The sequence below is a fragment of the Gracilinanus agilis genome, chromosome 4 (assembly GCF_016433145.1).
Source record: "Gracilinanus agilis isolate LMUSP501 chromosome 4, AgileGrace, whole genome shotgun sequence".
Taxonomy (NCBI): Eukaryota; Metazoa; Chordata; class Mammalia; order Didelphimorphia; family Didelphidae; genus Gracilinanus; species Gracilinanus agilis.
The window spans coordinates 288,479,403-288,506,595 of NC_058133.1; the positions used below are offsets into that span (position 1 = coordinate 288,479,403).

Genomic DNA, 27,193 nt, shown 5'->3' on the forward strand with positions numbered 1-27,193 from the left:
AGAAAGGAAGGAAGGAAGGAAGGGAGGGAGGAAGGAAGGAAGGAAGGAAGGAAGGAAGGAAGGAAGGAAGGAAGGAAGGAAGGAAGAGGAAAGAGAGAAAGGGGGAGAAGGAAGGAAACCCAAAGGGGGTCAGCAAGAGTAAAACACTTAGGTGAAATAACTAAACAGCAATGGGCCAGTAGTTTCTTCATTGGTAACAGGAGAGAGCAGAGGTATCAAGCATGTATCCCATGGGCCCTCTCCAATGTGGTCCCAATCAGATTAAAATACAATTGGAAAATATTTAACAAAACAAAACAAAAGAAAAATAGCGTGGCCTCCAGTAGTGAGAATAGGCCCCAGTAAAATCACAGCCATAACCTAAAAGTAGTTAGACATGTAGCTTCCCCAACCCAGCATGAGAACTTAATCCAATTCCTTCCCAAATACTAAATGTCCTCAGAAATCACTGGCACGAGAATTCTGAGAAACTCTGTTAGGTGGTTACATATTAACATATTGATTTTACTATCCCATAGAAAACTCTATCAAGTTTTGGTGAGGTAAACTAAGTCATTGTACTAAGACTGTAAGTCATTACTAACCACTGTCCATGTAAAACGTTTACCTAATCCCTTAGCCTATGTCACTTTCTCTATAAAATACTAGCTGTGGTCAATAAACCTCACCTCTGATTGCTACCAGCTTCAGTGGCCCTCCTGGCATGTATCATCCTTCTCCCCACATCTATGAGGAGAATAACCTCATCCCTTCGGGACCTCCAAATATTAGTCAGTCTCCTGACAAAATAGTGCATGGTGTTATATGTAGTTCTCTAAATCAATATGTAGCCACTATATGGTTCAGTGGTCCCTGATTCTATTTGAATTTTACAGCATCACTCTAAAGTCCCTTCCAGCTCTAAATTTGCTGTAATTGGCTACATACCATTTCTTATCCTTTCTCTTCCAACCCAATAACTATTTTCAGATTCCCACCTTACATTATCCCCTAGTAGTGTCAATAATTACAAGATAGTTGTAGTTTTTCTTTAAAAAACAAATAAATAAAAGTGGGAGCAGGGAGGGATAGGGAATCTGAGGTCTTACCAAGGACAAATTAATGAACATTTTGCAGAGGCTCCAAATATGGATAAGCATCATTTTCCCCAGGCCTTCTCTGCCCACCTTAGGCAATGAAGCCAGGATCTAACAATAATGTCTTCTGGTTTTGTTCGCTGATGGCTTGAGGGTCAGTAATTGTGCCTAGTAATTGGTATGGGTCAAACTATTCAGACAAAAGTCCGAATAGGTCTTCTTGCACATCCTTTGTATCTGAAGTCACTGGAGGCTGTGTGGTATCATGGTTAGTGTGCTAGCCTTATAGTACAGAAGACCTCTGTTCAAATACTATTTGTGGTCCTGAGCAATTCAATAAAACAGAAAGAATAAAGCACTTACCTCCAAGGTCTATCCTGAGTTAGTCAGTCAACAAAAAGATAATATAAAGGATTTTGCAAAACTTTATGTGAATGCAAATTATTATTTTTTCTGTTTCCAATGCTTCAACATTAGATCTGTGGATTGCTTTTTCATAGAGTGAGGATAGATTTGTACATCCATCAATAACCTCTTATCCATATTCCTGAAGACAAATGATAGCCATTTGCGAAATAGAATCTATTTGGCAAGAGTGCAATCCTGGAACCTAGGGCAGTTAACTGGCCTGGTGGGTGGATAGAAAGCGTGACTGCTGCCTCATTAGCCCTGTGCTCTGAACAATGGAGTTAACCAGTCAAGAGTGAATTAAACACTCAATTTCTATTAAAATGTTCATTGCCTAATTTCTTATTGGTTCCACTCTTTTCTCTCCCTTGGGCCAGTGATCACCTCTAATTTCCATTGCATTTGTAAAGTATTTCAATTTGGGGATAAACAGCTGTTGAAGTTTCTTTCACTCCCTTGGTCATTGGCTGCCCTTCTAAATCCCAGCCAGTCCCCTCAAAAATACGTACAGGTCCAAAAACCACCCATGGTACCCACATCCCCTGCTAGCACGGGACAAAAAGCAGAATGCTTACAAAGAATGCTTTGGATCTTGGCAAACACTGGCAAAGGGAGTTGAGGAAAATTAGGATGTCAAGGAATCTGCATGGGAAACGGTGATCCTGGGCACCCAGGAATTCATTGTTCATCCTTCGTTTTCAAAGAGGACCAATGACATCATGGAGTGGTATCCTCTTGACTTGTGAGTGAATTGGATTTAAGTGAGGCAGTCACACAAAATCAGCAGTCTCACTGTCTCCTGCAGACATCCAAGTCAAGTGGCAAGACAAATCACAATGACTAGTGATGGCCAAGGATGCAATGGATGACTTTGGCTGTTTTGATATCTAACCAAGTTCTAAGCACTTCACATTGTCTCCTTGGGCTACCTTTGTGGCTCTTGGAACAAATTGTTCTCATTGACCTATTCCTCCATGCTTGGAGTAGACATTCCTCTCACTTGTCAACAGGTATGTGGCCAGTCAGTAACCCTCCACTGGTTTAGCCCATCTACCAAGATGGTTTTAACTGGGTAGGCTTTTTGGAGACACAGGTGAGAGTTGGGAAGAAAGGTAGACACAAAAGATGAATGAGCAGCCTTAGAAAAGAATTCAGCAAGTGCTCATCCTTCCTGAACACCCCATATACTCCAATACTTTATCACAAGAAACCAAAAGGAACAAGTGGTGATTTATTGGAAAGAGTGCTGGGTCTAGAGTCAGATGAGTTAGGTTTGAATCTCAGCCCCAGCACATATTATGAGCTCGAGCATTGTCACATATTATGATCTCGAGCAAGTCACATAATAATAAAAAAAGCTGACATATATATACAGTTCTATGAGGTTTGCAAATCCCCTTTTCATAATTAAACATTAGATCCTCACAGCTACCATGAGTTACATGACATTATTTATCCTCATTTTACAGACGAGAAAACTGAGGCAAATGGAGGTTAAGCAATTTGTCCTAAAATCAAAAAAGTTAGGAAGGATCTGAGGAAGAATTCTAACTCAGGTCTTCCTGACCCCCAAGCCTGTGATAAATCTGCTGTGCTGTCCAGCTACTTAATTTATCTGGGCAGCTAGATGGTACAATGGAGAGAGCACCTGGTCTGGAGTCAGGAAGACTCGTCTTCCCGAGTTCAAATGTGACCTCAGATACTTCCTGGCAAGTCACTTTAACTCTGGGCATTGGGTGTGTGTAACACTGGGTAAATCAGTATGCCTCCCTGGGTTTTGTTTCCTCATCTGTAAAATGAGGGGATCATAAATTTACAGTCTGAAGTCAAGGCCTTAGAGATCATTAATCAAACTCTCATTGTATAGTTGAGGAAACAAAAGCCCAGAGAAGTTAAGTTATTTCAGTCCTGTCTGACTTTCTCCTGTACATTTTTTTAAAAATCTCTTACCTTCCATCTTAGAATGAATACTATTTATTGGTTCCAAGGCAGAAGAGCAATAAGGGTTAGGCAATTGGGGCTAAGTGACTTGCCAAGGGTCACAAAGCTTGGAAGTGTCTGAAGACACATCTGAACCCAGGACCTCTTGTCTCTAGGTCTGGCTTTCTGGCTATCCCAGCACATTTTTCAGATGAGGAAATGGAGGCAGTTAAGGGACTTGCTCAGGGTCACACAACTAGTGAAGTAAATGATGCTGGATCTAAACTTGTGCCTGCCTGACTCTAGGCCCAGTCATTTATCCACTGTCACCTAGCTACCTCTTCCCACGAGAAGGTGAAAAGAAGAGCCAAACCTGCCTCGGTGGGTGCCCTGTGTCCCCTAAGGGAAAATGACAAAAGCCCATGCTCCTATCTTCTGTCTACCCCAAAGCAACAGCTTCCACCAGTGCCAGCCCAGGACAACTTCCACCTCCTATGGCCAGCCCAATCACCCAGCCATACATGAAGAACCCCCAGGTCATCTGGTCTGTGGAGAACCTCCAGATCATTGGTATGCAGAGAATCCCCAGGTCATCCCTATGCTAAGAACCTGCAAGTCAAAGAGAAGCAATCTTTGACCTCAGATCATCTCCTATTCCACCTTGAGGGAAGAGGAAAATTGGTGCGGGCTTCTTTCTCTTGCCATCCAGGTTTGACTTCCATCTCCAGCTAATCCTGGCTAATCTCCATCCTTCAGAAGGAAGAAAAGTGAAGGAGCTTTCTCTCTGACTGTCTAACGAGGAGTCTCCCATCTCATACCAACCTGATTTCCCATCTCCTTTGGGAAGCAGAGCAGTGCCTTCAGCTTGGTGACTATTTCTCACTCCTGGTTATACCCTTCACATCCCAGGGATTCTGAACCCCTGTAGCTCATTCCCCAACCCCATCTTCCTGATTCCTTAGTCCCATCCCCTTCAAGCTTCCCATACCAAAGTTCTGACTAAACACCACCAGCCCTTCCCCTGGATCCTGTTCCATAAGCAATAAAGTTTCCTTCATGCTAAATCTTTCTTTCTCCCACTCCCTTTATCTACTCTTATTGAAACCTGGCTCCTTCTGATGAACTCTACTTGGCCACCCTTTCCATGCTGATTGCAACTTCACTGACTCCTCAGTTCACTGGTTGGGGTTGGGGAGTTCGAATCAATCCTCTTTGCTCCCCACTGCTACTTCCAGGTTCTCCCCCTACCTCCATCAGTGGGCAGCCTCTCCTTCATGATATTCCTGTCTACTACCCAATTAAAATTCTGGTAGCTGTTGTCTACAGACCTCCAGGTCACTCCACTTCCTTCTTCACTGTGTTCACTATGCTGCTCACAATTTATCTCTTCTCCATCTCCTACCCTCATGCTAGGAGACTTCAACGTACCTACTGACTCTCCTTCAGACTCCCTAACCATTCAGTTCTTCATCCTAGGCACTTCTCATGACCTACCTCCATCCCATCTCAGCCCCAAAGAAAGATGGCCATACCCATGATCTTCTCAACCACAAATGGATCACCTTCATGTTCTGTAATCCCCTTATGTGATCATAATTTATTAGCCTTACCCTTTTCCTTTCCTTTAAATATCCTACTCTTAATCTGCACCAAAACCCCCAATTCTTTTCCAGATTGTCCCCTTGCACTAGCCACTCTCTCCTCTTTTCTCCATCTTGACTCTTGGTGAACTATTTAAACTCTACACCATTCTGAAATCCCTAGCCCCTTACCATTTTGCTGATTATGCCCTCTGATTTGCAAGCCTCAGCCTTGGCTCACTCCCACTATTCCCCACCTTCAATCCTACCCATGTGCTGGTGAATGCAGATGGTGAAAATCATGCAACTATTCTTACATGGTCTACTTCAAATTTGTTACCAACTCAAAAGAGCTCTCACTGCTGGTGGGCAGTTCTTCTATCCTTATTAGCTCACTATCCCAGTCTCCTGCAGCTCTTCCAAACTTTTTTCATCTCTTCTCAAACTTCCTATGGCTCCTCCATCCTCTTGGCTATGAACCTCACTCATATTTTACAAAAAGCAATTGAAACTGTTCACTGAGTTCTTTCTCCCTTCTGCTTCATTTCATATCACTTCTCCCACTATCTCCTCTTTCAGCCATCTCACAAGTTAGCCTTTATTCTTTATAAAGGCTAACCTCGCTACCTGCCCAAGTGATCATTCCTTCCCATTTCTTCCAAGAGATTGTGCCCTTGTCCTCCCCACACTATCATTTATTTTCAGTTTCTCCCTATCTACTTCCCTATTTCCTACAAATATGTTGTCTCCTCCATCTTGAAAAAACCCTCCCTCACTTGATTCTTCCCTCCCCACTAATTATTGCCCATCACCTCTCCCCTTTGTGGCTAAAAGTACTTGAATAGGGCATCTACAAAATATGAGTCTTTCTTCTCTCCTCTCCTTATAACAGAGCTTACAACCATATCATTCCTCCAAACTGCTCTCTCCAAAGTTACCAATGATATCTTAGTGGCAAAATCCAGGCCTTCTTTTCAGTCTTCCTTCTAGACTTCTCTGCAACCTTAGACGCTTGATCACTTCCCAACTCTTCTTAGGTTTCATCCTGATTCTCCTCCTATTTAACAGCTTCTTCTCAGTCTCCTTTGCTGGATCCTCCTCCAGATTATGCCCTCTAACCATAAAGGTCCTTCGGGGTTCTGTTCAGGACCTTTTTATCTTCTCCTTCCATTCCACTTCACTTGGTGATGTCATCAGTTCCCATGGATTTAACTACCACCCCCATGCTGATGACTCTCAAGTCTAGCTATCCTGTGGCCCAACCTCTCTGTTGACCCCCAATCTTTCTTCTTCCGCTTTCTTACAGATATCTAAATCTGGATGCCTCATATACATCTTAATACATCCAAAGCAGAACTGATCTTTCTCTCTACAACCTCCCCACCTTCTACCTTCCCTTTTACTGTGGAGAGCATCATCAGCCTCCCAGCCCCTCTGGATCCCAATCTAGAAGCCATCCCCACAGACACTGGTCTCCTTGCTATTCCACGAATCAGATACACATCATCTCTCCACTCCAGGCATTTTCTTTCCACCTTCCTCTATGCCTGGAATGCTCTCCCTCTTCAGCTGTCTACCGGCTTTCTTGGCTTCAAGTTTGAACTAAGTTCCCATCTTCTAAAGGAAGATGTCCCAACCCCTCCTAATTCTAGTGCCTTTTATTTTCTTCCTAAGTATGTCATATATAGCTTAAAGAAAAGCTTGCTTGTATTTGCTAATTTTCTTCATTGGACTGTGAGTTCCTTGAGGGTAGGGATTGTCTTTTGCTTCTTTCTGTACTCCCAACCGAGTCCCTGGCACAGAGTAGGTGCTTAATAAATGTTTGAAACCTAATCTGAGCCCTCCTCAGTCATACCTCCCAACCCAGCTCGATATAGGGCAGTAATTCCCAAAAAGCTTTCATGTTTGTTTTATTGGGGTTTTTTAAGTTCTTCAAAGGCTAGCAAGCCATCCACAGTGCAGTTCCTCCAGCCGCTTTCCATGTGACACGGTGGGCAGTGTCTATCCGCGATATGAGGCTACAGACCTTAAACTTGGGGGATATTCAAATGAGAGTCGCTTCACTAAGGCCTAAAACCAAGAAGTCAGCCTTTGCCGCCAAGCTCATCTACCACCGGAGGATCTGCCATCTTGGTCCTGTGCTTCGCCAGGGATGCTTTTGGACGGGGTTCACTCCCTAAGCCCCGGCTTTCCTCCGGCTGAGAGGCCGTCTACACTCCAGAGAAACTCCCCCGTCCCCCATTCTTAGGTGTGGTTTGAGACCCCTGCTAATGAAAGGCTCTTACAGATGAGAGAGGAAAGCTCGCTGGCCCCAGAGATCAGCCTGAACCAACTCTCTGGCTGGGTGGACCTGATGCGTGGCTCCCTATCGCCACCCTGTGGCGGCTCAGCGTCAGTGCCTGTGAGCAGCAACTGCGAGGAGGAAGGTATTTTTGGGAAAGCAAAACTCCACAAGGGGCACCTAGCGGCGGAGCGGGGGAAGTCGGGGAGCACATAACAGGGGAGAGGGGGAAGCCGAGGAGCACATCATTCAGGCCAAACCTATATTGTCAAAATGGTAATGTCGTGCAATGACCAAAACCACTCCAGAAAAGAAAAAAAAATGTATTTTGCTCTGGAACCACGGGATTATTCTGGAGGTGAGCGTGTGCCAAGGAAGCGAGGAAACGCTCTGGCGCTTCCACGCAAAGGAAAGCCAGGGGCGAGCAGGGGCGCTCAGTGCATTGAATTCAGAGTGGGCTGGAAAGAGCAGCCGCCCACGACCGAAGCAGGACGTCTGTGAAAGTCTGGCATGGAGGGGGATGGGGGGAGGAGGGGGGCGCCCCCAGAAGGAAGGCCCCGGGGATCCAGGAGCAGCAGGGGCACGAGGAGGGACCGACTTCTCGGGCCTCATCGAGCCTCTCGGGCAGGGGCCTGAGCCGAGGAAGGCTGGAGGAAGGGGATGGATGGAGAAAGACACACACACAGCCAGGGGTGGGGGAGGGGACGGGGAAACCGCCAGAACAAGACCAGTCTTAGAAAAGCCCCCTTGTCGGGGCGATGGCAGAATCAGATGAGAAAAACGATGTCGTCGGAGACCATGACCTGGTTGTCGTCTTGCATCTTGTTCAGCGCGGCCCGGACCTCGGCTGGGGAAAAGGGAGATTCGTTGTCCTGGTTGATGGATTCTGTGAGACGGTTCAAACCCACGGACTGAGCGTGGGAGGTCCGAAATACTTCCAGGAGGGCAACCTTGAAAGCCTTCAACCTGCCCGAGAGAAAAAGCAAGCACTGCCGTCAGAGCGGGGCTCTTCCGGGCTCGAGGGGAGAGAGAAACACTGTCAGACCTGGGGAATAGGTAGGTTATTTTTGATGAACTTTTTTCCTCCTTTTTATTCCCTGTCACAAGGGGAAGACAGAGAGGCCTGGCGGCTACAGCTGGACTTCCGGGCCAAAGGGACTGGGGCCTCTCCTTTGACACATACTAGCTGGGTGAATACTCTGTCAAGTTCTCCAGGGAACTCTAAAGTGGTGCCATGCAGACAGAAGTGCTGGCCTGCCCTCTAGGAGGGAAATCAGAGGCCCACATTCTGTCCTTATGAGATTCTCCCTCAAGGAAGTGGGGGAGGGATCTATCTGGAAAGGAAGGCAATACCAAGACAAGAAATGAATACAGTAGTTCCCACTTATCCACAATTTCCCTTTCTTCAGGCTGGTTACCTACACCAGGAAAGTACTTTCGCTTTCACTTTCTTTTTTTGAAGTTTTGGGTTCTTTTTGGTTTGGGGGGGAGGTGCTGGGAAGCCATGTAGCACCAAGGGGAGGGGCAGGAGCAGGAAGAGACAGCACATATATAGGGGTCAGAAGATGTTCACTTACATCCATGGTGTCAGCTTTGAAATGTTTATTCCAAAGATACTGAATTACAAAAAGTACACAGATCTCCTTTCAGGAGAGTTAAACTCTTAAAAAAAATCAATTTGCTGGTTCTGTGTAATTATTTTTTTTTCCGAGACAGGATCATCAAAGACCAAGAGGTAGGAAATCTATACATTCTGTTGGTGGTTTTCAGTCATATCTGACTCTTTTTGACTCCATTTGGGATCAGCAAAGATACTGGAGTGGTTTGCCATTTCCTTCACCAGCTTATTTTACAGATGAGGAAATTGAGGCAAACAGGGAAAAAAATTTGCTCAGGGTCACATAACTACTAGGTGTCTGAGGCTGATTTGAACTCAAGAAGATGAGTCTTTCCCATTCCAAGTCCAGTGCTCTATCTACATCTCCTAGTTGCTCCTGTCTCTAAATAACTAGGATGTAAAGAATAGATCATGATGTAAAAACAAAAAGTAGCAACATGACTCATCTAGTTGAGCTTTCAATTCCAAATTCACTAAAATCAGATGTGAAACTACATAGATTCAAGAGCATTTAAGACACTCTGTCTCTCTCCTTTCCTCTATATATCTCTCTTCCTCCCTCTCTCCTTCCCTATCTCTCCTCTCTCTCCAGTCCATCTCTCCTCTCTGCTTCTTCCTCTTTCCCCCTCTCCCTTCCTCCCTATCTCTCTCTCCCTTCCATCATTCCTCTCTTCCTCCCTCTCTCCCTTCTTCCATATCTCTCCCCTCTGTTTCTTCCTCCCTATCTCTCTCCCTTGCTCCATCTTTCCTCTCTTCCTCCCTCCCTCTCTCCTTCCCTATCTCTCCCCTCTCTCTCTGGATCATCTCTCCTCTCTGTCTCTTCCTCTCTCCCCCTCTCTTCTCTCTCCTTCTCCCTCTTTCTCCCTCCATATCTCTCCTTTCTCCCTCCATATCTCTCCTCTCTGTCTCTTCCTCCCTTGCTCCATCTCTTCTTTCTTCCCTCCCTCTCTCTCCGGTTCATCTCTCCTCTCTGGCTCTTCCTCTCTCCCCCTCTCCCTATCTCTTCTTTCTCTCTTTCTCCCTCTCTCTCTCCCCCTCTTTCTCTCTCTTCCTCCATATCTCTCCTGTCCCCATCTCTCTCTCTCATCACACAGACATGGCAGCCCCTGGTGGCTAGTTTCCTAGCCAGCTTCCTCTTGGAGAGGCATTGACTCCTTTGCTCTACGTTGAGGTTCCTTGACACCAAATGAGCCAGTCCTGGTGAATTTATTATTCTCTACCCTTATAGTTATTTCCAACAGTGGCTTCCTTGTGATCCCAATAGACCCTTGTTCCCACAGCTGCCCTCCATCTCATGGTTAGCACACCTTCATCTCTCCCAAAGAACACGAGTAAGTTGGAAGAGGCCTGCTTTGAGTCCCTCTCAATGAGGATACATCTCTGCACCTCAGGATCTTTCTCAGGATGGCAGTGGCTTACAAAGCATCCAAAGTGTTAGTTTGAGCAATTAGTCCAATTTCCTCCCTTTACAGATGAGGAAAGTGAGGCGCCGAGGTGAAGTGACTGGCCCAAAGTCATACTTGTGATGATGTCCGAGGCAGCTCTAAAACTTACTGTGTGCCCTCGGAGGACAAGGGCGTTCCCTCTGATTTTCCAGTCACAAAAAGGAGTTAGGCTACAGGAGGGCAGCTACCTGGCACAGAATAGAATACTTGGCCCAGAGTCTGGAAGATCTGAGTTCCAATCTGTCCTCAGCACTTCCTAGCTATGTGACTGGGCAAGTTACTTAGACTTGTTTGCCTCAGTTTCCTCATGTGTAAAAACAAGCTGGAGGACAGGACAAACTACTCTAGTATCTGCCAAGAAAATCCCAAACAAACACACAAACATTTGGACACCATTCAAACAAATGACAACAGCAGGATAGGAGAAGAAAGGAATGATAAGGTAAGAGTACTGGACTTAACTTATAATAAAGTAAGAGTATAGATGAGGGTCATAGAATCACTGTTTTGGGATGGAAGGCACCCTAGAGGCTATCTAGTCTAAGCTTTTCATTTTAAAGATGAGGAAACTGAAGCCTAAGGGGGGGACAATGAGGCAAAATCTCATCTCTGATGCTAACTAGGTAACCCCAGGGAAGTATTTAATCTTCTTCATCCTCCATGTTGAGGCATCAAGGTGACTCAGTGGATACTGCCAGGCCTGGAATCAGGAGGACCTGGATTCAAAGCTGGCCTCAAACTTTCCTATGTGTGACCCTGGGCAAGTCACTTAACCCCATATACCTAGCCCTTACCCTTCTGTCTTAAAAGTTGTTACTAAGATAAAAAGGATTTTTAAAAAAATCCTTAGGGTCTTCATCTGAGACCAGATGGCCTACAAGGTCCCTTTCCAATTTTAAATCTTTGATCCTGACTCTAGGTGTGTCATCTTCCTTCCAGGGATAGCTTTTTAATAACCTCTGATTCCAGGAAAGGATCATCATCTCAGTGAAATAAATAAATGAGTAAATAGTTCATGGTTGATTCACTGACTGACACAGAGCACTCAGGAAAAGGATGCCACGATTCCCTCCAGCCTCTCACCTGGATTCGCTCAGCTCCGTCCTCTGGCCTTCTTTGGGTTCCTGTGGTTCAGGCATCTTTGGGGTATGCACTGCAGGGGATGGGGGGGGGGGAGGGTTTGGGAGAAGGGAAAAGAGAACAAATCGAAGCTGAATCTATAACCAGCAGGAATAAAGGGTCCCCTTTACGACTTTGTATAAAACCCTGACTCCCGCTGAATTGGGGAGAGGGCCCAGTGCCCCGGGGCTTCCATGATGGAGGAGAGAAAGGGACCAAGAAAGGACAAAAGGCAATGTAGGGTAAGGGCTGGGGCAAGGTCCAGGTGGGGAGGGGGAAGGCTTCTGCAAGAAGAAATCAAGGAAGACCAGCCACGCTGTGGGGCTATGGAAAATCAGACCGGACAGAACACCAGAGCCCAGTCTGGGGCAGAAGAGAGTTCGAGATGCAAGCCCCGGCCAGCGGGCACTCACCCTGGGGCGGGCACTCACCCTGGGGCATTTCCTCTTCTGCGTCACTGAAGTCGTACGGGTCGTAGGATTCTCCTTCTTTCGCTTCTGAGCCATCAACCTTCCTCCTACAGAAGGGACACAAGTTAAAAGCATTAGGTCCCACCTTCTAGAGCTCCCCAAGTCCCTCCCTTAGCAATGTCTGATCACATGCATCTGTAAGGTTTAGCTTTCCAAAGATCAGCAGAGATCCCTGAAAGTCATCCTTCCCGGGCAGCATAAGCACAGGCGGCAGGAACTCGACCCGGCCTGCGCTCGTCACACCTTTGCCGGCAACACAAGAGGGTGGGGAGGCGAGTCGAGGGGAGCCTTCGGCGTCTTGCTTCTCTGGTGACCCAGGCAGAGATCCGACCATGAACGGCCCAGACCAGCTTGCTCCAGGGAAGGAGAAGCAGCCAAGCGCTCCTGAGCAAGGAGAATGCCATTCCCCACCCCAAAAATAGCCTTTCCCTCCTCCCGTGTCTCCACCTCACTTACTTCTTCCTCTTCTTCCTCTGCTCCTGGCCGTCCTGTGTCTGGTCCTCTTCATCCTCCGTCTCAGACTCGTCCTCATTTCTCTTCTTTCGCTTCTTCTCCTTCTCCAAGACCTAGAAGCCAAGCCGGGAGTGAGGCGCTGGAGCGAGGCACAGATCGTCCTGGGACGAAGAAGGCCGCCCTGCTCCCCTGGCCCGCAAGGGTCCCCCATACACCTAATGTGGCCTTATGGCGAGCCAATCAAATAACGCACATAAAATGCCAAGCGTCTGTGGGGCAGAGGATGGAGCCCAAGCCTGGGAGTCTGGCATCTACGGACTCCGAGGTGGGGACCTTCCCACACGGACAAATGCGTGATGAAACAACGAGCCTACGTAACAGAGATGCCATAATAGAGACAGAATAATGTTTCAGGGACACAGGAGATAAAGACTCAATTCTAAATCCAGCTGCCCCGGCACTTCCTAGCTGTGTGACTCTGGGCGAGTCACATAACCCCCACATAACTCGCCCTTAACCACTCTTCTGCCTCGGAATCAGTACACGGCATTGAGTCTAAAGTGGAAGGTAAGGGTTTAAAAATAAAATTAAATAAAAATAAATGAATGCAATTTGTGTATGTTTCTATATCGTATCTAAATATATGACATAATTCAATAAAATGTAATATAAATTTTATGTCTACATACCATATATACATTTATACACACAGAGATGTATGGAGTGTGTCTAGGCAGTGTGCATGGATTATGTGTATTATACATGTGTGTTCATATGTAGCCACAGATCTTCTTAGAGACTATCAAGGGGGAAGATTCGCATGAATTAAAGCAAAAGGAAGTAAGCAGAAGCAGGAGAATAATTTATGATGAACAAATCTTGCCAAGATTTAAGAACCCTCATCAATGGAATAACCTATCACAATTCCAAGAGACCAATGATGAAGGCTACTGTGGAAAATGAATACTGAACTGTAAAATTTTAATAAGAAACCTTTCTTAAAGCTCAGCCAGCTTCCAAGGTTTTAATTTACTTTTCAGGCCTCAAAACATCTCACTGGTCCGGCTTTTGGTAGAGGTCAAGCAGAGATCCGCTCCTTATTTATCTGTAATCAACAACTCTCAAGTAAGAAAAGTCAGCAAACTCCAGCTGCCATGTTGGACTAGAGTAAGCTGGTCAATGTAGCGAGGAGCAAAGGGTGTGTTGGTGTCCTTCATGGTGTGAACAAAGACCTGCCTCTTCCTGTGATGAAGCATTGAGGGGGGAGTTGGGGTCTCAAAGTCCAGCTCCTTGGTAGCCACTGACCAGTCAGAGATGTCTTGGGATGTCCAGGGAGGGACTGAGTGGTGAAGTCACAAGGGGCCTGGGGGGAGGGGGGAGAAGGAGGGGGGATTTACTATCTTTTGCTCTACTCACTCTCTTTGGCAGCTCTTCAGATTGTGGAGGAAGTCAATTGGCTGGTTTAACTGCCTTGAGCAGCCAATTAATAAGTTAACTTAAAACTAAGCAATATGGCCTCTCAAGAATTTCATTCTTTACACTATTCACCTCCTAATAGAAAAGTGATGATCTCAATATCCATGAGGAGACAAGTTTTGGCCATGGCCAATGTAGAAATTTGTTCTATGTTTATTTGTTATAAAGTATTTCTTTTTCTCAAGGGCAATGAATTGGGAAGGAGAGAGAAAAAAATTCTTGTTAATTGAAAATAAAAATAAAATTTAAAGAGAAGTTTCTCTGATTATACGCAGGCCTCAGGTACAGATTTAGGTCCTGAGGACTGCAGCGCTTACTCGCTGAGCTATCATTCCCATCCCAACCCTCATTCTCACCTTCTTGAAGTAAGCATACTGGACCAGTTCCACAGCATCTTCTGCATCCTGCAGCTCAATAGTCTTGCTCATCCGGGCCTTGGCGTGGGCAGTGGCCAAACGGATGAGGGTCTCCAGAGTCCGGGCTGTGACTGGGGATGTCTGGGAGAAAAAGCAACAAGGAGTCAGTTTGAGTCATTTACGCTCCTGAGTTTTGGGCAAACAGTTATCATTCTCAGACTATAATGGGAGTTAATGAAGAGGTTTGCTTAAAATTCCATGGGAAGTCAGGAACAGATTCCAGCAAGGAATCAAGAATTCTGGATGCCTTAAAAGGGGAAAAGGAAGATCATTAAGAAACAAGAGTGGTTTTTACTAGATCTAAACAATTGGAAAAACATTGATTGCTCATGGGTAGGACGAGCTAACATAATAAAAATGACAATTCTACCCAAATTAATTTACCTATTTAGTGCCATACCTATCAAACTACCAAAAATCTTTTTCACTAAATTAGGAAAAACTATAACAAAGTTCATTTGGAATAACAAAAGATCAAGAATATCAAGGGAAATAATGAAAAAAAATGTGAAGGAAGGGGGCCTAGCAGTACCAGATATTAAACTATACTATAAAGCAGCAGTCATCAAAACGGTATGGTACTGGCTAAGAGACAGAAGGGATCAGTGGAATAGACTTGGGGTAAGTGACGTTAGCAAGACAGTATATGATAAACCCAAAGAGATCAATTTTTGGGACAAAAATCCACTATTTGACAAAAACTGTTGGGAAATTTGGAAAACAATACAGGAGAGATTAAGTCTAGATCAACATCTCACACCCTACACCAAGATAAATTCAAAATGGGTAAATGACTTGAATATAAAGAGGGAAACTATAAGTTAAGTGAACACAGAATAGTATACCTGTCAGATCTCTGGGAAAGGAAAGATTTTAAAATCAAGCAAGAGTTAGAGAAAATTACAAATGTAAAATAAATTATTTTGATTATATAAAACTAAAAAGCTTTTGTACAAACCAAAACAATGTAGCCAAGATCAGAAGGGAAACAACAAACTGGGGAAAAAATCTTTATAACAAAAAACTCTGACAAGGGTCTAATTACTCAAATATATAAGGAGTTAAATCAATTGTATAAAAAATCATGCCATTCCCCAATTGATAAATGGGCAAGAGACATGAATAGGCAATTTTCAGGTAAAGAAATCAAACCTATCAATAAGCACATGAGAAAGTGTTCTAAATCTCTAATAATTAGAGAAATGCAAATCAAAACAACTCTGAGGTACCACCTCACACCTAGCAGATTGGCTAAAATGAAAGAAGGGGAGAGTGATGAATGCTGGAGGGGATGTGGCAAAATTGGGACATTAATGCATTGCTGGTGGAGCTGTGAACTGATCCAGCCATTCTGGCTGGCAATTTGGATCTATGCTCAAAGGGCTATAAAAGAATGCCTGCCCTTTGATCCAGCCATACCATTGTTGGGCTTGTACCCCAAAGAGAAAAAAAAAGAAACAAGAGTGGTTTCTAGATGAAATCTAAGGGAAAAAAAATTAATGAAGACCAAAAAGATCCTCATTGCTGCCCATAAAACTGAGAGGACACAATAAACAAAGTTTAGTTCAAGGTGTGTTGGAATATAGGAAATAAAGGGCATACAAGGAATAATTTTAGGGCAAAGTTTTTCAAGAGTGATGAATTCAGGAATTTTCTAGTTTGTATGGACCCAAACAGATCACTTAACTCAAACTCCTTTTTTCACAGAGGAGGAAACCAAGACACAGAGGTATACCTTGCCCAAAGTCAGACTGTAACAGATTCAGGCCTCAAACCCCCATTTCTAGCTATGTTTGGGATGCCCTTCTCTTCTACCTACATTATGCTATCTCACCCAGAATATGAGGAGTTTTGGTTAAACTCAATATTCTAGTTGGTCAAGAATTTCCTTATATACCAAAAAGTGCACGTTCAATTAACAAAGAACTAGAATACAACTCAAAATAATTGCACAAACATTTAATCTTCCTGTGTTTTCAGAATCTTACAGGGCCTTCTGGGTCAAATACACAGCAATCATTACTGTGCTGTGCAAAGGGGAAGACAAACTTATTTTGGCTTTCTAGTCGTTTACGTTCTACCTTATTATACTTTAATATAGCAAAGAGTAAAGAGTGTGTGATGGCTGGAAAAGAGAAAGAGTCCAAAATGAAGAAGGTGACAATCCCACCAGGCCATGCCCCAGTGAGACTATATTTGGTGCATGATGTTCAAGTCAAGGTGTATTTTTTAAAGAAGGACATTAACAAACTGAAACAAAAAAAGAAAAGTAGGGAGCAGCTAGGTGGCTCAGTGGATTGAGAGTCAGACCTAGAGATGGGAGGTCCTGGGTTCAAATTTGACCTCAGACACTGCCCAGCTGTGTGACCCTGGGCAAGTTACTTAACCCCCATTGCCCACCCTTACCAATCTTCTGCCTTGGAAGCAATACATAGTATTGATTCCAAGACAAAAGGTAAGGGGAGGAGGGAAAGAACATGAATCATATAACCATGGAAAAATATTATAAATCAATTAATTAAATAAAACTTTTCAATTCAAAAAAAAAAGAGAGAAAGAAAGGGGGAGGCAGGGGGTTCAGAAAAACCTGGATGACTTATATAAACTAAAGCAAAGTGAAGTGAGCCAGAAGACACAGGAGAACATGGTATAATTGCAGCAATATTATAACAATGATCAACTTAGCTACTCTGATCAAGACAATTCCAAAGGACTTACTCTATCCACCTCCAAAGAGAAAAATGACGAACTCCAAGTATAAATTAAAGCATATATTTTTACTTTATTTTCCTTGCCCTCCTTTTTTGGGCAATATGGCTAATATATTGTTTGCCTTCTCAATAGGATGGAGGAGGAATGAGAAGGAGGGAGAATAACATTTTCTAAAAATGAATATCAAAATAAATTTTTGGAAATGTTTATTCTAATTTAAAATGTTTAATTATTTAGTTTAATTTAATTTAAGTCTAAGTATGATTTTATGTCACAAAAGAAAGATGTTGGGCTAGCTAGATATCTAACATCTAAGGTTTTTTTGAGCTCAAAAATTCCTGGCTAAAACAGGATAGGTTCCCACAAGAAACAAAGTATGTTTGGGGATTACCCAAAACCTACCACAACATGTCCCTTGGTTATCAATCAGATATGAAAAACTGAGCTGAACAGATCAAAGGTTTGGCTCAGGATGCCACTGTTCTAAAAAAAAAAAAAAGAGAAATATAGACTCTATCCTAGAACATGAGATCGTAAACCTCTGAGAAGAAAAAAGCGAGGGGAATAAAAGCGTTTCAGTTGTAGGTCCATCCCTCACCCACTCGTGCCTTTCGGAGCCTCCAGGGCCCAGCCGTCTCCACGCCACAGACACCCCCACCACGCGGGTGGGCTTACTCACCCTGGCCACGTCAGAGCTCATGCTGTCTTGGCTGCGCAGGCGTGAATACTCATCAGCAATGTGGCTGGCTGCCTCCGGAGTCAGGACAGGCTTGATGATTTTGGCCACGTGAATGTACTTCTTCATGAATGCCGCGCTCACCGTCTTCTCCCTGAGCACCCACAAAAACACCCGTGAGACCACCCTCGCCCTGATCCTCGGAGGCCGGGGAGACTTAACTTGCCATCCCACGACCTTCCAGGAAGGCCACGAATAGATTTTTAGAGGGGTTGGGGAACTTGGAGGGAGAAAAATATTTGCAACTTCATTTTTAGAACCTTAGGTTTCCTTTCCTGTTCTATGTATTTTATTTTATGCATTTAAAGGTATTCTTTGAGGAATGGGCCCAGAGGCTTCTCCAGACTGCCAAACAACTGGAGGCCATTTATTCTTATGGTTTTAATAACAGGAATGATCTTATCTTGAGCCATTCACTTTTCCCCAATTCCTTTGTTGGATCAGACAGGACTTCTGAGCAGTTGGTGAAAAGGAAAAGTATACAATCTGTAGACTTTTTTAAAAAAAGGCAAATCAAATTTTCTGTGGCCTCAGCTTCGTGAACATGATGCTCTTCAGCAGCGCCATTTTTGGTACCCTAGTCACAGGGGCTACGACTGCACTGAGGCATCGAAGTGGCAGAAGGACTAGAGATGTGGGCCGAATCGAGGACTCCCGGGTATAAATCTAGTCTCAGACACTTAGTAGCAGTGTGACCATGAACAAACCACTTGACCGCTGTCTGCCTCAGTTTCCTCCTTCTGAAAATGAAGGCGATAATAGCATCTACTTCCCAGGGTTGTTGTGAGAGTCAAATGAGATAAAATTTGTAAAGTGCATAGGTGGCACTATATAAATGCTAGCTGTTGTTGCTATTATTATTATTCATCTTTTTTTAAAAATTTAAACCCTTATTATGCATCTTAGAATCAATACTAAGTATTGATCAGATCTTCAAGCCAGATCTGAACCTGGGATCTCTAGGCTCTAGGCCTGACTCTTTATCCACTGAACCACCTAGGCAACCCCCTATTATTATTAATCTAGGGAACAAAAATTAATAATTATGCTCACTTTCTCTTCTTGGTCCCATGCAGGAGGTTGTCGTGCTTCTCATAAATTGGTGTCTCCTGCTGGTCCTCCAGGACAAAGTTGGGATCATCTGTTGCAAGGATATCCACGGCACTGCCCAAGGGCATGGCTGGAAAAACCAAGAAAATAAGCGTAACAATTTGAAACTATGTCCAAAAAGACACTCAACTATGCATGCCCTGTGACCCAGTAATCCCAATCCAAGATAAAAAGATCAATGAAAGAAGGAAAACTATCCATATATTCATTCAGCTCTTGTCATTTAGTTATGTCCAATTCTTCTACCCCGTTTGGAATTTTCTTAGCAATGATACGGAGGTAGTTTGTTATTTCCTTCTCTTGCTAATGATAAAGATAAGGAAACTCAGGCAAACAGGGTAAAGTGACTTGCCCAAGGTCACACAATAAATGTCTAAAGCCAGATTTGAACTCAGGAAGATGAGTCTTCCTGGTTTTTAGGTCTGGTACTCTATTCACTGAGTCACCTAGCTACCTATGTGTACAAAATTACTTAAAGCAGCATTTCTTCTTATGGTAAAGAACTGGAAACGAAAGGGGTTCCCATCTATTGGAGAATGGCTGAATAAATTATGGCATTTGAATAAAATGGTGATAATAAATGGTATTGATAAGTGGCATTTGAATATAATGATGGTGATAAGAGGTATTTAAATATAATAATGGTGATAAGTGGTATTCAAATATAATAATGGTGATAGGTGAATTCTAATATAATAATGGTGATAAGTGATATTTTAATAATAACAATTGTGATAAATGGTATTTGAATATAGTAATGATAAGTGATATTCAAATACAATAATGGTGATAAATGGCATTTGAATATAATAATGGTGATAATAATACTCAGATGTAATAATGGTGATAATAAAATGGTATTGGAATATGATATTATTGGGCCATAAAAAAGGATGAAAAGGACATCTCCAGAGAAACCATGGAAGATGAGCATGAACTGATGGAATAAAGTGAGGGGAACCAGGAAAATGATTTATACAGTAACAACAGCACTGCAAAAGCCAACTTGAGAAGGCTTAGGAACTCTGTCATGATCAAACATAAGGGACTTCTCTACTAGCAGCAATGCAAGGATCCAGAGCAAGGCTGAGGAACTTATGAGAAAGAAAACTAGCCACATTCAGAGGAAGAACTGTGGGAGGAGAAACACAGAAGAAAAACAACTGCTTGAACACATGGGCTGATGGGGATATTATTGGGGATGTAGACACTAAACGATAACTCTAGTGCGACTATCAATAATATGGAATTAGGTCTTGATCAATGATACATGTAAAAACCAATGGAATTGTGCATTGCCTAAGGGGGGTTAGGGGGATTGGGGGAGAAAGAACATGAAACATGTAACTATGGGAAAATATCCAAAATAAAATAAATAAGTGAATGAATGAATGAATGAATAAAGTAAAAAAAAGGAACTCTTTGTCATGGATCACTTTGGCAGTAGCCACAGAACCTGAAGATGTTCTGGATTGGGAAAAGGTACTTTGGGTGCCACAAAAGGAGGGCTAGCCAGAAAGGGGCGTGCTCAGCAGGCACCCACGCCACAGACCCCGAGGCCTCCGCAGCACCTTCCCCATTCAGGGCGGCGGGCCTGGGAAGGTGGCCGCCTGCCCTGTCGGTTCAAGCCCCCAGGGGCTCCCCAGGGGCTCCTGGTCTCCTCTGCTCCCTAATGTTCCGAGGGAGACAGGAGAGGGGCGCAGCCTCACTCACCGTCCCCATCCTGCTCCCCAGCTGCCCGGTATCGATGCATCCTCAGGACGTGATCTGAGATCTCTCGGTCCTGCTCAGGATCCATCTGATCCAGCATGATGAAAAGCAAGTCAAATCGCGACAGTAAAGAATCCTGCAGGCCGATGTTCTCCATGGGGGTCTTGTACTGATCGTACTAGGAAAGAAGGAAAATGGGAAATGAAGGTGCCATGGGGAGACCCATAGGATCTCGGGAGACTTAGGAGTCAGAAGAGGTCCTAGAAGGGCATCTAAATAAAATTCTACTCAGTAGAATTGCTTGTCAACTCTGGGAAGGGAGAAGGAAAAGGGAAGGGAGACAACACGAATCATGGAATCATGGGGAAAAAAAAAGGTTAAAAAATATTTTAGGGGGCAGCTGGGTAGCTCAGTGGATTGAGAGTCGGGCCTAGAGACAGGAGGTCCTCGGTTCAAATCTGGCCTCAGACACTTCCCAGTTGTGAATACATAGTGCTGATTCTAAGGTGGAAGGTAAGGGTTTAAAAAATAAAATCAATCAATAAAAAATGGCAAATCTTAGAAATCAGATAATGTTTCTTTGAGTTCAGGGTTCCAAACCCATCCTACCCTATTTTTGGCCTAGAAAACAGCACCAATAATAGCTAGCTTTTATATAGCACTCTAAGGTTTGAAAAAGATTTTACAACAATTATCTCATTTGATCCATCACAACAACCCTGAGAGGTAGGTGCTATTATTATCCCCATTTTACAGATAAGGAAACAGAGGCAGGTTGCAATTAAGTGACTTGCCCACTATCAAATGGATAGTAAATGAATGAGGCAGGAATCCACAGCAAGTCACGCAGCCTGTGCCTGCCTCAGTTTCCCCAACCATAAAAGGAGGATAACCACAGGCCCTAGTTCCCAGAGTCACTTTGAAACCCAGATGGGGCGGCATTTGTAGGGCAGGTAATACAGAGCCTGGCACAGGGGAGGTCCTTACTCAATGCTCACTCGCTTCCTTTTTTCCCCTTCTCTAACCCAAGCGGACCCAAGACCTTCCCACTCACCCTGCCATAGACGGGGTTGGCGGCCGCCAGCACGCTGCATCGGGCATTGAGACGGGCGTGGATGCCGGCCTTGGAGATCGTGACCCTGCCCTGCTCCATCACCTCGTGGATGGCTGTACGGTCAATGTCGGACATCTTGTCAAACTCGTCAATGCAGACGACCCCTCGGTCAGCCAGCACCATGGCCCCCGCTTCCAGGCGGCGTTCCCCTGGACAGAGGGAAAGAAGGAGAGAAAAGCAGGCCCCCAGCTTTAGGTGAGTCATAGAGGAGAGGAAACACCAGGGAACAAGGGAAGAAATGCTGTAAGACCACCAAGTCCTTCTCCAACAACAGTCTAAGCCCTTCCTTGATATTTTATTTTTTAGATTTTTTTTTTTAAACCCTTAACTTCAGTGTATTGTCTCATAGGTGGAAGATTGGTAAGGGTGGGCAATGGGGGTCAAGTGACTTGCCCAGGGTCACACAGCTGGGAAGTGTCCGAGGCCGGGTTTGAACCTAGGACCTCCTGTCTCTAGGCCTGACTCTCACTCCACTGAGCTACCCAGCTGCCCCGCTTCCTTGATATTTTAACATTATTTTCCTTATCCTACTTGGAAAGGACTCTGGTTCCACATGGTTGACATCCTGAGATTTTCACTCCTCCATCATCATTGTCAATAACCTAATTTTAAATTCAATTCAATTTAAATTCAATAACCTAATTTTAAAATCAGGTAAAAATGGGAGGGACGGAGAGAAAGAATTGGGGGTAAAAATTATCTTTTTCTCATCAGTTAACTATCTTAATAGAAAAGGAAAAAATTGTCTAATAAATGAAAAGTTATTGGGGAAAAAAATACAATCTGATCCCACAAAAAGAAAAGGATTTTACATGACCAAAAAAATATTCAAAATTGAAAAGGAGAAACCATTTGAGAGCAAAATCTTCCTATAAATGTCGTCTGATATCCCATTTAACTTCTTAATTCCCCAAGCAATTCTCTAAGACTATGGGTTGCAAAGCAGGTGACCATCGGCGAGGGTAGAAAATATTCATGAAGTCACAAATCCCAAACCAATCTTTCTCTCTCGTTTGTCTTGCTTTCCTAGTCTACGAGTCTGTTCCACCAATATTTTCTCCTCCTTCCATTTTCTTAGCATATCCCTTGCCTGACAAGCTTCCTTCAAAAGCTATTCAAAATCTTTTTCCAAGAATAGTTCTGGTCCAGTTTTGGGAATGGGAAGGGAAGAAGGGAGGGAGACAATTTGGATTATATAACTTCAAAAAACTCATTTAGAAATTTGTTATTAAAAAAAATTAAATTTTAATGTTAGGATGTTAAAAAAAAATAGTCCTCATCCAACAAATATCCCATTCTGAAGGTAAAACTAATTCATCAGTGGCAATGGATCAATCACAAGACATGGTCTACCATGACTGAATCCAAATCTGCCTCTCCAGCCTTCTCTCCTAGTCCTCTTCTCACATAAACGTTCTACTTAAGTAAGATTAAACCCCCTCCCCCCCACCCTCCTGAGCCTCCCAACCCCTCGTTTTCTGCGGCCAGGCCTCACCTGTCTCTTGGTCAGTGGTGACGGCAGCGGTCAGACCCACCCCAGAGGAACCTCGGCCAGTGGTGGGGATCGCCCGGGGAGCCGTGCAGAGCACGTAACGGAGGAGCTGAGATTTGGCAACTGATGGGTCTCCTGAAATAAGAACAGGATGAGCAGTGAGTCCCAGGGGACCTAAAATACAATCTTATTGGGGGGGGGGGGGGGAAGGGGCAGCTAAGTAGCTCGGTGGATTGAGAGCCAGAGCTAGAGACAGGAGGTCCAGGGTTCAAATCTGGCCTTGGACACTTCCTGGCTGTGTCCCTGGGCAAGTCACTTAACGCCCATTGCCTAGCCCTTATCACTCTTCTGCCTTGGAGCTGATACTTGTTTTAATTCTAAGGTGGAAAGTAAAGGTTAAAAAAAAAAAAAAAAGAATGTTACAAAATTATACAGAACAAAATAGACCCTCCCCCCAGGAGAGTTATAAGAAGACATTTTATCTTGCTCTTTTGCAAAAGTGGAGATCACAATTGTTGAACATTGCCTATAAAGGAAGATTTTTCTAATGTGTAAATTTGTTTTTTCTTTATGGCTTTCTCCTCTTCTTTAAAAAAAAAACTGTTATAAAGGAGAGCTCTAGGTTTTATTGCTTATAGTTCAGTCATGTTTGTCTCTTCCTTAACACCTTTTGAGATTTCTTGGCAAAGACACTAGAGTAGTTTTGACATTTCCTTCTCCAGCACATTTTACAGATGAGGAAACTGAGGCAACCAGAGTTAAGCGACTTGCACAGGGTCACTGATATAGGAAGTATCTCCGCTCAGGTCTTCCTGACCCCAGGCCCACCACACTATCTACTCAGTCAATGTAGCTGCCCTGTCACTTGAGGGCAGAGGAGGAAATCTAGGGGACATAAAAACAAAAGCTAGCCATAAAAATCTATTTTTAAAACAAAATAACCTTAGGACCCAACAATATCCCCTTTTTTCCATCTGTGCCTTAGAATTGTCAGTCCCCTAAACACCAATGACTCTCCCACAGTCACTAACATCCTCTCATTAGATGCTCGTAGGACCTCTCAGGGCCAACCAGACCTAATCTCAGGGATTCTCCCTGTGATCATCCTAGCAGCAGGTAGAAGGCAGACGTGGCCACCATAAACCTCATTCCCATAAATCCCATCCACAAAATGAGGCTGGCCTCAACGGGCTGGATCACAGCTCTCCCCATCACGAACACGCCATGCCTCACACTCTGCCTCATGGCTGCTTACTTCCACTGAATCACAGAATCTTGCCTCAAGAAGGGAGCCAGGCTGGCCAAGCTCGTCCTGCGGCCACCTTGCTGCCTCTTCTGGCCTGCAAGCCCAGGACGAGTCTATTTATCAAAGTCCAGTCTGGGGAATGGCAGAGACACCCAAGGAAAGGGCAGAGAGCTGACTAAGGCCGGGTCTCTGCTCAGCCAGGCTCGGTTCTTACCCTAGAGCCAAGTCTCTCACCACTCCTTTCCCCCATCCCTACCCTCTTTAATTTAATGCTATTATGTACTCTCATTTGTGTTTCCCAACCCTCTGCATTAACTAGCTAGGAGATGCTAACTTCCCTACCTACAGCTTCCTATCAGAGGTGGGATTTGAAACAGGGTCTTCCTGACTCCCTAATCCAGCTCAAATCTGGTCTAAAAACATTTATTAGCTGTAGGATCCTGGGCAGGTTATTTTATTTCTGACTGCCTCAATTTCTCCATCTGTAAAATGATAAATAATAAATATTTTTAATTAAAAAATAAAAATAAAAACTTTATTTTTATTATAAAAATTTTTATTTTTATTATAAAAAATAAAATAAAAATAAAAACAAGTCCCTTTTCCAGATGGTTGGGAGGATCAAATGAGAAAATATTTATAAAGAGGTTGGCAAATCTTAAAGCATGATATAAATGCTGGTATCCTTATTATTACTACCTGTGTGACTTTGAACCTGTCACTTCACCCCTCTAGGGCCTTGTTTCCTTACCTGTAAAATAACAAAAAGACTAGATTTCTAAGGTCCCTTCCAGAGTATCCCACCTAATAAAGTCGTAAATAATAGATAATAAACAATATATAATAAGAAAGAATAAACTCTCAGAAAACTAAGAGTAAACTGTGGCTAAGAGAGGAAAGAGTAATAAAGCATCAATCACTTGGGAGTTGAGGGAAAGCATCATCCATCATGAATCCAAGAACTACAAGAGCTCCCCATTCTGGAAACCCAGCATATTATGCCCAAAAAACGTAAAACAATCCCTTACCTATCAGGAGAACGTTGATGTCTCCACGGATGCGACTTCCATTCTCTAGGACCTTCTCCACTCCTCCAAGGAGCATGCACAGGATGGCTTTCTTGATGTAGTCATGTCCATGGATACTGGGAGCCAATGACCTAGATAACTGATCAAATATATCCTAGGGGAGACACACATTGGGGGGGGGGGGGGGTGAAGGGGGGAAATAAACAAAAAATACAAAATTACTAAGAGAACGTAAGCTCTTTGTTCACAGGGACTTGGCCATTTTTATCTTTGTAACACTGGCCCCTAGCACTCAGTAAGGAATAGCAAGATGGCGGCAGAGGGATGGAGTGCTGAGGCGGGAGTTAAGAAGAGTAATATTCCTGAATTAAAATCTGGCCACAGACTTACTAGCTATGTGACCCAACTTAACATTGTTGGCCTCGGTTTCCTCATTTTTTCCAATGAGCTGGAGAAGGAAATGGAAAGCTAAGAAAACCCTAAATGGAGTCACAAAGAGCAGGACATGACTGAAAATGACTAGAATTCATATGGCAGAATCTAGACTCTAGTTGGACTAGCCCAGTGGTTCCCAAACTTTTTTGGCCTACCACCCCCTTTCCAGAAAAAATATTACTTAGCCCCCTGGAAATTAATTTTTTTTAAATTTTAATAGCAATTAATAGGAAAGATAAATGCACCTGTGGCCATCACTGCCTCCCTGGATCGCTGCAGCACCCACCAGGGGGCGGTGGTGCCCACTTTGGGAATCACTGGACTAGACTCTAGTCCAACTATCAATCTCAAGCTCACAGGAGGCATCTAATAAATAAATGCTTGAGATTGGTGATAGATTTTATCAGATACCTTTTGGTTCCTTGGCATTGTTGAGCTAGATGCTTAAAGAAAAATAAGATTTAGAAACGGTTCCTGACCTCAGTCTTCTGCCCTAAAATTAAGTGCACAGACCAGAATTCATATGGCAAAAGACCAAAAGATGAGGTCTTCTCTCCATGCGCCAACCCATTTCCAAAATACTCACATAAAATTCAAGGAAATAATGTTAGAGTAACTTTTAATAGTCTCAGAAGAAGTCTAGAAATGATAGGGACATTGAGAGCTTAACTAATTTGATCTTTCTCCCTATCTTCAGGCAAACACCCTGCTAATCCTACTAAAGATCTCCGGGAAAGATTGCTAAAAGAAATCCATAACCTCTCTTAGCTATTCACTCCAGCTGACAAAGAAAGCAAAGTGTGTCACTTCCCGACACAATGGCATTAAGCTGCCTTTCACAGATGGACGCAGCCTAAACAGAAGGTAAAACTCATCTTTCCTGCCTCAAAAATGAAAGGACAACCAATAGTTTAGCAAAATTAAATGATTAAACAGGCAATTTTTAAATAGCAATGCATCAGTACTTTTTAAAATATCAATGGGCTTCTTTGTAAGATTCAATGAGGCAGGGGCAGCTGGGTAGCTCAGTGGATAGAGTGCCAGGTCTGGAAAGAGGAGTTCAAATCTAGCCTCAGATACTTCCTAGCTGTGTGACTGAACAAGTCACTTAACCGCTATTGCCTAGCCCTTACTTGCTCTTCTGCCCTGGAACCAATATTTAGCATTAATTCTAAGAAAGAACATAAGGGTTTTAAGAACGTAACAAAATTAATATGGGAAAAAATATATAATTTAGAACAACTATATTATTTCCTTTAAAATATGAAAAGCCAGATAAAGACAAAGATTCTTTCAAAAGGAAAAAAAGGATCATTATTAAAATGTCTCTGGCTTTGAACTAAGGGAG

The 27,193-nt window shown here is 43.6% G+C and overlaps 1 protein-coding gene across 1 annotated transcript in view; it reads right to left on the reverse strand.

The window, feature by feature from the left end:
• Positions 1–7,590: 7,590 nt before the first annotated feature.
• MCM3 (minichromosome maintenance complex component 3) overlaps positions 7,591–27,193 on the reverse strand; it is a 33,449-nt gene continuing 13,846 nt past the window's right edge. The window contains 12 exon segments of the mRNA XM_044673379.1: positions 7,591–8,231; positions 11,412–11,481; positions 11,879–11,944; positions 12,141–12,150; positions 12,370–12,483; positions 14,203–14,343; positions 17,654–17,804; positions 18,764–18,890; positions 20,534–20,708; positions 21,585–21,793; positions 23,140–23,271; positions 25,411–25,564. Of these exon segments, the coding sequence (XP_044529314.1) occupies positions 8,033–8,231; positions 11,412–11,481; positions 11,879–11,944; positions 12,141–12,150; positions 12,370–12,483; positions 14,203–14,343; positions 17,654–17,804; positions 18,764–18,890; positions 20,534–20,708; positions 21,585–21,793; positions 23,140–23,271; positions 25,411–25,564 (1,548 nt within the window). The 3' untranslated portion in view covers positions 7,591–8,032.